The sequence below is a fragment of the Vigna unguiculata genome, chromosome 4 (assembly GCF_037176805.1).
Source record: "Vigna unguiculata cultivar grain cowpea cultivar isolate G323 ecotype 2 chromosome 4, ASM3717680v1, whole genome shotgun sequence".
Taxonomy (NCBI): domain Eukaryota; kingdom Viridiplantae; phylum Streptophyta; class Magnoliopsida; order Fabales; family Fabaceae; genus Vigna; species Vigna unguiculata.
The window spans coordinates 39,135,410-39,148,865 of record NC_140795.1 but is presented as its reverse complement, the minus strand read 5'-3'; the positions used below and the strand labels follow the sequence as shown (position 1 = coordinate 39,148,865).

Sequence of the window (13,456 nt, the reverse complement as noted above, 5' to 3'; positions counted from 1 at the left end):
ATTTTATGTTAATTGATTTACGTGCTTGATGTTGTATTTTAATTAATGTAAAAGAAACACTTTGAAACATAATTGATGTTACCAGTGCAGAAAGAGTATTTGACACATAATTGATGTCACCAGTGCAAAAAAAGTTTGACAGTGGTTATTTTTATTATTCTACTCTGATTCCAAAACCGAGACATATAAGACTGAGGCAAAAAATGGTAAGTTTTTTGTCTCGGTTATTACTCGAGGCAAAAAATCATATTTTTGTCTCGGTTCTGCAGAGAACCAATGTCATATACTGTCTCTTTCTACCTCAATTCTACATAGAACCGAGGTCATATATTGTCTCTTTTTGCTACCATAACGCCAACCATAACTGCCGCCACCACCACCGTCAGAAATCCTTCAATAGAGGCAGCGTTGGAGGCCAAGTCAATCATTTATTATGGTCCAAAACCAAGTCAATGAGCTCGAAAATCATGAAACCAACCTCCCCCAAAGTGACGTGTGCGGATCAGATTAAGGTCTGACCCAAAACGACAACGTGCAAAAGTTGGCAATCAATGTTGGAAGAAATAGAGAAGTGGAATGCATTTTCAAAACGAAAAAAAAAGTGGAATGTGTTTTCAAAACGAAAAAAAAAGGGGAACGCATTTTCAACTTACCCCTTGCGAGAAATGACGGCACGACGATGGCTGGAAGTGGGGAAGAAGACGCCGTAGAGGCTCGTCGAAGAAGTGACCGTTTTCGTCGGAGTAGAATGGTGGCATTGACCAACTTTTTGGCACTGATTTTCTTAGAACCGAAGCAGAAAGACATCTTTTGCTTTGGACATATGTTGAACCGAGACATAAAACTTGAAAAAAATTGCAAAAATGTCATCATACAATTTTATGCTTTGGTTAAGTGATAACCAAAACCTATAACACGAGTTAAAAAATCAAAACTGCACTGGTGTGTATAATCATCACATCTAAAAAGAAGAAGTTGTTACTTAAGTATTTCATATTAGTCAATAATTATTCTTCGAAGATCATTGTACCACACGGCTAACACTTTTTTATTGCTGAAGCATGGCTAAAGATATTGTTACTTAAGTATTTCATATTAGCTCAGATCAAGGAAACCAACCATGGCTTAAAATATTATTTTTTATGGACTAATTAATTCTAAGCCGAAATCATTTTAAATGAAGATCATCCGTACCCTATTAAATAAGTAGCGTTTTAATGTACGTACTACAAAATCATTTATTCGAAGGGAATTCACAACTACATTTTTTATTATAAGAAATTAAAAAAAGTATAAATTTAAGCAGTATATAAATTATTATAATTAAAAGTTAGTTTGTGGTCTTCGTATAATTAACAACTTAAAATAATTATGTTTATTTATCTTTTAATTTGAATTATTTATATAATATAATTAACGTTTTTTATATATAGTTCATTTCTCACAACCTACATAAGTTTTAATTTGATATACACTTCTTGCATAAATAAAATTATCGATTATTATTGAAAGAAGCAATAATTATAATAATTTACTTGGTGTACAATATATGTAACTTTCTCTTTGATTTTTGTGTTTGCAAATGCATTGCAAAGAGAACATATTACGTTATATAATATAAATAAGTATTTAGCATATGCTTTTTGAAAAATTAGGTTGTAGTATTTTTTTTTTTCAAGTTTAACCACAAGAACTTTATTAGCATAATTATAATTTTTTTCTGAAGTGTATGGACAGGACAATTATAATTAGGTATAACTAAAACTGTCTCTTCATGGATGTCTTTTTAACTTTCCATGCGCCTTCTGTTTGGTCTCTCATAATGTTTTTTTTAATTTTTCTTTCCACGTGCAATGTACTCACTCGTGAAACGAGTTTTTATTTTTATTTTCATTTTTATTGTTATTCTCACCGCTGTCTTCTTTTGACAATTTATGCAAATTTCAAATCTCAAAAAAAAAAAACCACGTTTTAAATATTACGTGAACTACTAGTGGGTGGGAAACAACTCTAAGTAAGTATATACTTATATACTTGATCACTCTATAAATAACTTCAACTTCTGCTTATAATATCTCAACTCAACTCACTCATAGTTAGTTATCAAATCACACAAACATGGGTAGGGTTTGTTCTTTGTTTCACTCATTGCTCTTCATTTCTTCCCTTTTATTTGCTTCTGAAACCCTAGTCTCTTCTAGGACATTGGAAAAAAGACCCCCCCTTGTCCCTGGACTATCGTGGAATTACTATTTTCCTTTAGAATGTCCCACTCTTGAATGGATTATTAGGAATAATTTGGAGAAAGCGTTCAAGAAGAACAGTGGATTAGCTCCTGGCATACTTCGACTCTTCTTCCATGATTGCTTTGCCAATGTAAGATTTTCATAAAGTTTCATCAAATATTTGATAAAGAAATCGATTTGTGTATGATAAATGTATTGAATTGATGGTTGAATTTGGAGTGAACCAGGGTTGTGACGCCTCCATATTGTTGAATGCACCAGATGGAAATGATGAGAAGAGTCACCCTGCTAACGTTGGTATAAGGCAAGAGGCTCTTCTAGCCATTGAAGAACTTCGACGTGTCATTTACAAGCGGTGTCTACCAGTTGTTTCATGTTCCGACATCCTCGTTGTTGCAGCACGTGAAGCTGTTCGCCAAGTAATTTCTTTCATTTCATTCGCTGTTTCTTATTGCATTTTCATTCTTCTCTGTTTCTTCTTCTGTTTTGTTCATTTTTGTTGCTTTTTGATTGGGTACAGATGGGAGGCCCAGATTTCGATGTGCCACTGGGAAGGAAAGACAGCCTCACGTTCGATCTAGACGGACCCAACAACCTCCCGCCGCCGTTCTTCAGAACCCAACAGCTATTGGAAGTGTTCGGCAAGCGAGACTTCGACGCCACCGACGTTGTCGCCCTCTCCGGCGCCCACACCTACGGGAGGGCTCACTGCTCCTCTCTGGTCAACAGAACCATCGAATCTGACCCACCCATCGACCCGGACTTCAAGAACAAGCTGGTGGCAACGTGTCCCACGCCCCAGTCCTCGAACACCGTGAACCTGGACGCGCGCACCCCGACCACGTTCGACAACATGTACTACATCAACCTGCTGAACCGGCAGGGTGTGTTCACCTCGGACCAGGACCTCGCCAGCCACCCCCAGACGAAGGAGATTGTGAACCTCTTCGCCTCCAACCGGAAAGAGTTCTTCGATAGTTTCGCGGACGCTTTTGTGAAGGTGAGCCAGATCGACGTCATCACCAGCCGTCAGGGGAAAGGGGAGATTCGCGACAGGTGCTTCGTCGCCAATAAGAAGAGTTCGGTGGAGGCTGTGGCGGAGGAACTGGTGGAGCTGGCGGAGGCCATTTGAGAAACGTGTTCTTCTCGTGTTTTGAGTTCTCCGAGGTTACGTTGGATTGTGTAATAAAATGTGGATGATGCTTTTATTTTCTTCTATCTTCTCCTTTCTTTTTATTGTTTCAATGCAAATCGGTTTTTTTACCGTTATGTTATGAAACATGTTCTTACAAAAATGTGTTAGTTGACCAAAAATTTATACTGCAAAGATCAATTCGTACCGAGCGTGAATGATTTCTAAAATGTATGAAGGTAACTTTTTCATAAATTTTAAACAATAAAGTCGTCTTTATTAGAATTTGGATTCTTTACTATTTTTTTTATTATTTTTTTATTGTACATTCATAATACACTGATTACTATTAATTTTAACATGTTAAAATATATTAAAAAGATATTTAAAGTACTAACATAGTATATTTTTAATGTTCAGACAAAAGACAATACCAAATAAATAAGTAAAAAATTTGGACTCCATTAGAATTGGTAATGAACCGAAGTCGTTAGGGATCTTATAACGACTTCAGTTTGTTGAATTTTGTTTATATCAATTGATTATTTTTTTAATATATATAGATGTGGATTATTGTTGTTGATATATCAGACATCAACTGTTTTGCAACAATGAATATGTACCATACTCCTATAAAAGTTAATAAAACACATTGTTCTTATTAATCAAACATAGTTTACTCTTTCATCAGAGTTTTTAATACAAATCAATACACTTCATTCTCCATCAAACTCATATGTATAGAGCTCTACACGTGATGCTAAGGTTGTGGCCTTGATTTTGATATGGGGGAGTAGTAATGCTATTGAAGATGCAGTTGCAACCTGAGACGTTTAGTAAACATACGATGCAGCTCGTTCATTGCTTCTGATCTACGAAGCTTCTTTGCAAATATCAATGAAACCTTTTCTCAACAAAACTGAAGTTGGTAGGATGCATAACGAGTTCAATTCATTATGAATACAAAGAAGTTGTTAAGAATATACTTCACCTTTTTCAAAACTTATGAAGAAGTCGTTCGCATTCATGATTACTATAACAAAATATTTAATTAGTAACCAATTTTAGTAATCAAAAGTTATTAATTATTATAATGACTAATTTAGATACCAATTTACAAAGTAAAAAAATTATTAGTTACTAAAATAGTTACTATTATGAATAAAAAATTATAATTAGTGGGTTTTTTTTTTTGTATTTCAAGGTCTTTTTGAATCAAATTTGTAAATATGGGTTTGTTCATTTTTTTTTGCCAAATAGGATTAAGTCGTTAGGGTGAAGGACGACATTACAGGTGAAGTCGTCCTCCACCCAACTGGTTTCTTTTTTTTTTTAAAAAGGCAATGTCATCCTTAGAAAGGACAATTTGTGTGTTAGGAAAAAGTGAAATCGTCATCATACATGACAATTTCACTTTTCAGTTTTTTTTCTTAATCAATGAATTTTGATTATTTTTTAGTTTAAACTTATTGGAAGAATAAATAGTAAAAACAAATTAATGGAATAAAAAAAACATTAATATATTTTAACATTGATTAATAATTAAAATACAACAATTAAGTTAGTAGAAAATCGTTTGTGTCCTCCAGTTCCACATGGAGGTCGTCTTCTGAGTCTGGTTGGTTGTGCTGGTGGTTGTTGTTAGTGTGGTTCATCATGATCATCATCTTCATGTTGATGACTTTGAGAAAATTAGGGATGGTGAACCGTTGTTTGGGGGGTTTGAGAAGACATTGGCGAAGGATAGAATGACATTGATGATGAAGCTCCTAGATAATAGGCAGATGGTGGTGTCATGGTTGAAGTGCCAAACATCTGTGATGGACCAACACCATAACCTGACTGATGCAGGAAGAAACTGTACGAGGAAGGGACATGTTGGAATTGGGTGTTTGATAGGTTGCCAAACTGAAGGTGTGAATGTCCAAATATTTGACCGTGATCCATAGACGAGTGTCCAAAAAATTATTGGGGATGACGTATAAAATCTGGAAAAGACTCGACATGGCCAATGTAGGTGTGAAGCATGTTGGGAAGGTTCTTGTGACATATCATACTATAAAATAAATAGCAAGGCCATTGCCATGAATAAGTACGCATGATAAACAGATGTACAACATTGTAGTAAAACTGACCTCATCGTTAGAAGATTGAATATTTGGAGATATATAGCGGATAATATGGTTTGTGTACCACTGCATGTAGGGTGTTTTATCACGCAAATGACCGTTTCCGCTAAACGGTGTACCTTGAATGACCCAATTTTGTCGGTCATTCCAAATTGCAATGTACTGGTGATGATGTACCACCCAATCTCTTTCATTTCTCCCACTCCATCCTTGTGGACTTGATCTAGGTTAATCGGGTCAGGCAAGATGTTTTGTCTTAAACCAAATTGATTCGTGACCCTATCCGCCTGATGGATTTCGACTGTCGTAGTGAAGCAAACTATAGGGACTATTGCTCTAGCCACTAGAGGGATGTCAACCATAATCAACCGACTAACTTCATTTTGAATGTAAGGCCTCCACAAGAACTGAAACGAATTTGTCGACATTAGTTTCAAATTAAAAAAAAATCTTTCAATTAACTTAATTATTACTTGTCTTTTACGAATTTTATCAAATCTCAAGTGAAATTCACTAACTGAATTGGAACCAACATTTGTCCGATGCGCTTGGTTCATCCATTTAAAAAGTGCATCAATTTCAAGTAAGTTAAATTACAAGGCAAGTAGAAGAAAATAAATTAATTAAGTTAAAAATTAGCTTTTACCTTCTGTATACGGGGAAACCATCCCCATCAACCACTTCCTCATCACTTAAAGGCTCAAGTTGTGGAGCTATAGAAGTCATCCTCTCCCAAGCCCAACATTGTAACAAAATCATGCATCCACCAATATTTTCTTGGCTTAGGTGAATGCCATGATCTAGGCCACGATATAGACAGGCCAAAACTACAAACCATCAACTATAATTATTGACTACATTCAAGTCAGTTAGCTTAAGTAGATACATCACATGTACCTTAGCGGTAAACATGTCTGGCATTAAAATGCTTCCAATCAATATTAGTATGTACGCTCTCACACATTGAGCAATAACATTGTTGTTTACATACTGTGGAAGTTGTTGGAAAGTACTATTTAGCCAAGAAACTCTAATTGAGTTTCCTCTTATCACCGTCGGTGGTGGAATTACCCCTAGATGTTCAGGGAAGGTCGAGAATATGTCTTCCACCATGGTGGGACCAGTGACCACATCTCCATCTATCGATAGGCCAAGGAGGACTACCACATCCTCTAAGGTCATAGTGGTTTCTCCATGTGGAAAGTGGAATGTGTGAGTTTCTATCATCCACCTTTCTAATAAGGAAGTGATTAGAAGGTGGTTGACATCCATGTCTGGAATATACAAGGCATGTCCAAATCCAGCCTGTTCAATTAAATATTTCACAGGCAAATTGATTAAGTCTTGGTTGTTTAGAATCCAGACTCCAGCTCGTCTGGGTCTAAGAACTCGTTCATTGCCTTCCCATAAGTCCTTCGTAATATGTTCATGCTGAAGGCAGAGTAGTGACATATTCGGGGGTAGGCGTCGGTTGTTTGCCATGCTTAAAAAAATTTAAAAATGGATGAGAGGAAATTAGAGTAAGACGAAAATATTAATTATAAAGATCAAAATTATTGACTAAAATCTGATGCGTAAAATAAAACTTTAAAAAAAATGCAAACCTTGAAAATAGTAGCAACAAAGTAGGTGAAGAAGTGTTTCTAGAAGTTCAGTGTACAATGAAGCAACCCAAGTAAAGTGAGAGCAAAATGTGTAGAATGGCCTAATGATATTAACGTGAATCTTTGCAATGGCCGGTGTCCAACTACACTCACTCAATTATTGTATCATGCATTCAAATTCACAATGAATGAGGTTCTGAAAGCATTCAAATAATGCTTGAAAAACTGCCAAGTTATTAGACTATTGCATGCAAATTGAATACTGTGTATGACATAGGTAATAGGAGGAATCTTTGCAATCAACTATTTCAAAGAAACCCGTGAAAGTGAAGCAGTAAAGTGGCCAATGTCTCAGTAGAAGCAAACAAAACCACGTGCTACACAACAGTAAAATTGTTATCACCTGAACCGGTTTCCTTGCAAAACCATCATCACCAGGACCGGTTTCTATTTAATACGAAACCAAAGTCGTCCTTTGGTGGACCAGTTTCCATTAACTGCCAAACAAAGTCATCCTCACGCACACTGGTTTCCATTTATGATGAATTAAAACCGTGGTCATGGTTAGCGACTTCATTAAAGCAAGTCGTTGGCATTGATTACGGTTTCAGTTCAATAATTAAAGGTTTCTGCATGACAAATAAATTATTGCATGCACACCCATTTCAAATGACCTACTTATGTAGAAAAACCTTGCGTTCGTGCACAACACAAGTAGAAGAATACGTTATGTTGCTACGACACTTTTTACCACTGTAACATGATTTATGACATAACAATTTATTAACACTATAAAAAAAATATGTGAGGGAGGGATAAATCGTGATTACATTATTGAAAAAAATTGAAAAGGAAGGGAAAGCCGAAGATGAAAGAAAATTCGCTTACCTTTAACTTTCACATAATCATTGTTTACTAATTAGTTGCTCTCAATCATTCAATAATTATTTATTGGCTTTTCAATAAATGAAATCATTTCAAATATTTTGTCTAAACATTTTTATTCTCTAGTAATGTATATTACTTTTTTTTATTCTCAAACATTTTTATACACGCCAATGCGAAAAGGTAGCATCCCTGGCTTCAGGAGTGCCATCATATAGACACATATCTTCATCATACCTCCTATTCAATATCTTATTCCTAACTGACTATGATTTGACCTAGTTATTATAAATCTTATTCACCAATTGATTATAAATATATCAATACTAAAAGATGTCTACATGGGATGGGATGATGATAATTCAAAGGAGACATACCACATAGTTTCATAAAAGCTATGAATCAGAGAAAGAAAAAAAAGACAAACAATGTTAGTCATAAACTAAAAAGGTACAGAGCAAAAAGATTAATGTAATTGCTTACCCTTATGGCTTGAAGTGCCTAGTAAGGCACATTTTTGAACCATTTTCTAACCTACATTTCTAAACACGTTAGTAACAAAGTTTGAACATATCAAGACAAGAATAAAGACCAAAAGTAATACCAATAACTTGCAGATAGAAATAGTACAATATTTGCAGCTTAATGCTTAATGTTTAGCAAAAAGTTATTGTTGCTATAAGAGTCGCTCAACGTGGGACTCCTAACAAATAGTGTCACATAATTTACATTTAGCTCGCTCCTTGCGTTCAAGGTTCTATAAAATCTCTTGTCATTTCCCACCCCTCCTGCGCAACTAAAACAAGAAACTGGAACACAAAAATAGTAACAAGAAACAGGGAAGCAATTGGAGTTTTCAAAAAACGAGGAACTAACAATTCAACCTAGTGAGTGATCGAAGTCCAAAAACATAAAAAAAAAAGCATAATGTGGGCAATTATAAGATGGAAACTAAAGGAACAAAATTGAAAAATGGAGGCACTGAAATGAGAGCGTCCTAACCGAGCTTTTGACTGCAAGACGTAACAACCATGTTGAAAGCATTGACGATTTGAATGACATGGTACCCTCTATGCCTGTATTTCTCCATGCATTCCTCTTCTGAACTGTAATTTTCGTTCCTCTCCATCAAATGCTTCAATTACACATCCCAATTTGTCTGAGTCAGAAAGAGGAAATCACAGTAAGGGTTTTTGAACTTTACCGAGAAAATAAAATCACTGAAATTTGAGTGAGTCGTTGCTCGAATTGACTCAACAGAAATAACATTCAATAATTAAAAAGCATAAAGGTGGAGTAAGTTTACCGGTAAAAGGAGTTGCATGAGCGAAATTAGTGGTGGAAAAATTCATAGGAAGAGACGTTTCTTGGGATAGTGCTTCGCCTCCTGAAGCAACCACGCTGGTGAAGCCATTAAAACACTAATCTGCGTTCATATTAGATGGAACCCTAAATCAAGTACATTGATCCCAATTGCCTTATCCTAGAGAATAGCTTTGTAACACGATTTTTTCTCATTCGACGTTTTCATATCTTAAAACTAATTATATGACATAAAATAATATAAAGCATTTGTGACGAGTATATAAAACTAACAGAAAGTAAAAAAAATTCTAACAATTTATTTTACCGCCATAAAATAATGGCTAGTAAAAATTACTTTTTTTGTAGTGATTGTCCTCATCGGAAACTCATACCGTTCACCATAATCACCATCCACGTCCTAAACCCATACTATAAAACCGTCATCATGAAGAATGTGAGGTTCTTCCATCAAAAGCAAGAAGAAAAGGGTAACCCTTTATTCCTATATGTTTTTGTCATGCAGTTTTTAGTGTAAATGTCCAACGTTTGCATTCTCATTTTGGCAAATAAAAGTTATTTATTGAATACTGAGAGTTTATTTTTCAAATGCGCTTATTTTGATGGTGGATATCTTTAACATAAATATTGTATTAGGTTGCAGTGTTCAAAGCCCTGATAATGAAATTCTTGTTTGTTGAAAATCATTGGGTTAATAAATGAGTGCAATAGTTTATTAGGAACCTAGTTTAATGTTATTTTGCCTTTGTTTTTAATATATATTTTCTTACCATTTTTCAACACTTGAATTTCAAAAAATCATAGGACTATCTTTGCATTTCAATTAGTCAGTCCCTTAATAGTATTAATTGATTTCACACTTCATCTTATCTCTTTTTCTTATTTTTGTGTGTCTCCTACAACATTGTGGAGGTAGTGTGTGTCCACAATTGACACAAGAAGAGACCTCCTATAGTAAAATAAATAGGGGGTAGTAATTTGAAATGACTTGAAAAAAGGATACTTACAAGGTAATTTTGTAAGACGGTGATACAAATTTTGAATAGTTGTTTTAAAGCATTTTATATCCACAATTGAAAGCTCTACGTGGTAAATAGAAGGTTATTTCTAGCCTATTGGACCACTCATTAGTAAGCCTGCAATCACAAAAAAAAAGATGACAATGACATTACACTTTGCTTTTATATTTATGCAAAAATACCAAATTATAGTTGAGACCGTTGATGTTACTTTTTTGTGAATCTGTTCATGACATAATTGTTAAAATGATCTTATATAAACTAGTTTTAGGACAAGACATTATTTTATAGTTAATTGTTCTAACATACATTTCCTTTTTCTATGTTTTTGTTACTCCTGGATTTTGCAATCAAAGTTCCTTAGAGACTGAAGATTATACTTAATTGCACTAGGATTCCTTCATCTATGTGACAAACGTTGCTCCCTTTTTTTGGGATACCAGTCAAACCATTTCATGATTTTCATTTCATAAGCATTCAAACAATTGCCAAACAACCAAATATTACACCCTACAACACACACACACACACATGAAACCATTGCCCAACAATCTAAGCATACATGCACGAATGCCTAAAAATTTTTGAAACAAGAAAAAGGCAAAACACGAATAACCTATGCTTGAATCGGTGAACGAACACACTGGCACACTAAACAACCATCGAATGTCGTCGACAATGGACAATGCGAAGGAATCCAACACGAATCGTGGGCGATTGCAAGAACGGATCAAAGAACAAAGCGTACGGATAAACCACCGATTGTCGTTGATAACTCTAACCTCAGGCCCTGCTTCTCTATTCGTTGAAGTTGCGACTCTCTCTACCAAAGGTTTAAACTTTACGAAGCTAGAAGATGAATCTTCAATGCAACTACACACAACCATACTCACAATCCAAACCAATGCTATGGAGAACACCAACAAGACACCCCGCTTTTCACTCCCGTCAAAGACGAAATGTTTTGGCTTTTCTCTATGAAACACGAAATTGTTTTGCCTCCAGATGTACATGTGCGAGCATAAGAAAGAAAAATGGAAAAATGGAACTGAAAGTTATAACTATTGTGACACGTAAGGAGTGTCAAAAGTAGTAAAAAATAATAGTCAAAATATCATTTTCGATCTTAGATAGACTAGTCCGACAACATGGAGTATAATGGGTTCTTGTGAGTGGACATGGTGAAAGTGATAATGACAAGACCATTTATTCTCGTATGATATAATGTATATTATATGCATGTTTATTTATTTTATCATTTTTAGGGATAGAAAGAAACAAAAACAAAAAGATGTGAGAGTAGATATCATATATATAATTAATATGAAATAAAATAACATATATAAATTTTCCTTTTTCTTTTGTTTTTATTTTTATCTAAGGAAGACAAATAAACTAATTTTAGTAATGAGAGGACATTAGGCATTGATAAAGGAGCACCAGTGCAGTAAGGGCTTTTGACCCCAGTTATTTTTGATATTCTGCCCCGGTTCCAAAATTGAGGCATATTGGGACGAGGCAAAAAGGAGTGGCTTTTGGCCTCAGGTGTCAACCGAAGCCATAGGGGTACTTTTCTGCCTCGGTTCTCTAAGGACCCGAAGCCATATGGGTACTTCTTTTCTCAACACTCTCTCCCAAAATGTTTGGATCTACTCCATGCTTAAGTTCTACGACTTCGCTCGCGCCACCATTGGCACTTCTGCGCTCGTCCTCGCCATCGAGATCGTCGGCAACGCTGCCGTGACCAGACCTTCACCAACATTGAATAAGCAAGCCACCGTGACGCTCAGACCCATGGCGTCCTACCACTGTACGGTCTGGATGCGACGACGACAAACCACCATGAACTAATAGAGCCAAGAGATCTACAGATCCAACACCTCCATCGCCGTTTGAAGCAGAACTGCAAGCCACCGTCGCTGGCAACCCCACTATTGTGACGCAGACAACACCACAACTCTCGCAAACCCAACCAGATCGGGAGCTAGCATGAATGCCGCCATCACCATCGCAAACAAAGGAAGAGAGTGACCACCAAATAACACCTTTGCCCCGAGGTGCAAGCACGCCTCCTCTACCAATGACAAACGAAATACCACTGCACGAGAAAACGAAGACGAGAACGCCTCCACCGCGTGTAGAGTTTTCGTGCAAGGACGAAGATGAACAGTGCGAAGTCGCGAATTTGGGAACCTAAATAGGGCATATGGCCCCGGTTCAATTAATAAGTGATACCTAAATTCGATATTGCTTCCTACTACACCCGAGGCAAAAGGCTCTATTAACAGTGACAATTTTGAAAAATTTTGAATTCTGATGAATCATAGGCTTCAGTTGACTTACAACTGAAGGATAAAAGCCCTTATAGGCTTCAGTTGGTTGATGTCAAAAATGTCAAAAATCCAAGACAGAAAAATTCAAAAAGTTTCAAAAATGTCATTGCGTCCTTATAGGCTTCAGTTTCTCAATAACCGAGACCTATAAGACGATGTAAAAACGTAAAACTGCACCAGTGAAGATTTCATCATATTTGTACAAAATGATTTCATCTTGCCTAATTTTTTTTCAATTAAATCGATAAAATCTTTAACTTCAAACTAATTTACATTTAATTTAAATTCGTTATTTATAATTATATTTTATAAAATATATTTACTTAAATTATTTATTAACTTTATATATATATATATATATATATAAATATAGATTTATTTATAAAGATTTACATAATATTACATATATAAATAGTTATATATATATAATATAATATAATATTTATAGTATATTCATTTGATTATATAAATTATTTTTGATTATTTAAAATTTTAATTAATACAAATATAAATAAAGAATTAACATATTAGATATAAATATAAATAATTAAGTAAATAGATAAAATGAAGTTAGAACACTTTACTGAACATACATAATTATAAATTAATAAATAAAATAAATATTTTTGTTTATCTTAACTGGCATAGAGAATGTACCCAATTTGGATAAAAAGTCTCAAAACATCCCTACTATGTATTTTTTTTTCTTTTTTCTCTATTCTTCACTAGTTTTTTTTTTTTTTATTGCTTATCCTGTTTTCATTTTTACCGACACAAATATTTTA

The 13,456-nt window shown here is 34.9% G+C and overlaps 1 protein-coding gene across 1 annotated transcript; it reads left to right on the top strand.

Annotated features, from left to right (window-relative positions):
* Positions 1 to 2,070: 2,070 nt before the first annotated feature.
* LOC114181433 (peroxidase 12-like) lies at positions 2,071 to 3,541 on the top strand. Its single transcript, XM_028067885.2, has 3 exons — positions 2,071 to 2,376; positions 2,474 to 2,665; positions 2,767 to 3,541. Exons 1-3 carry the CDS (start codon positions 2,119 to 2,121, stop codon positions 3,376 to 3,378), a joined length of 1,062 nt encoding a protein of 353 aa, XP_027923686.1. The 5' UTR covers positions 2,071 to 2,118; the 3' UTR covers positions 3,379 to 3,541.
* Positions 3,542 to 13,456: the final 9,915 nt, after the last annotated feature.

Excerpts from the sequence above, each read along its gene's own strand:
- LOC114181433 (XM_028067885.2), top strand. The coding sequence starts at position 2,119 with ATGGGTAGGGTTTGTTCTTTGTTTCACTCATTGCTCTTCATTTCTTCC. Across the intron at positions 2,377-2,473 it reads TCCATGATTGCTTTGCCAAT|GGTTGTGACGCCTCCATATT; the intron begins GTAAGATTTTCA and ends GGAGTGAACCAG. Across the intron at positions 2,666-2,766 it reads CACGTGAAGCTGTTCGCCAA|ATGGGAGGCCCAGATTTCGA; the intron begins GTAATTTCTTTC and ends GATTGGGTACAG.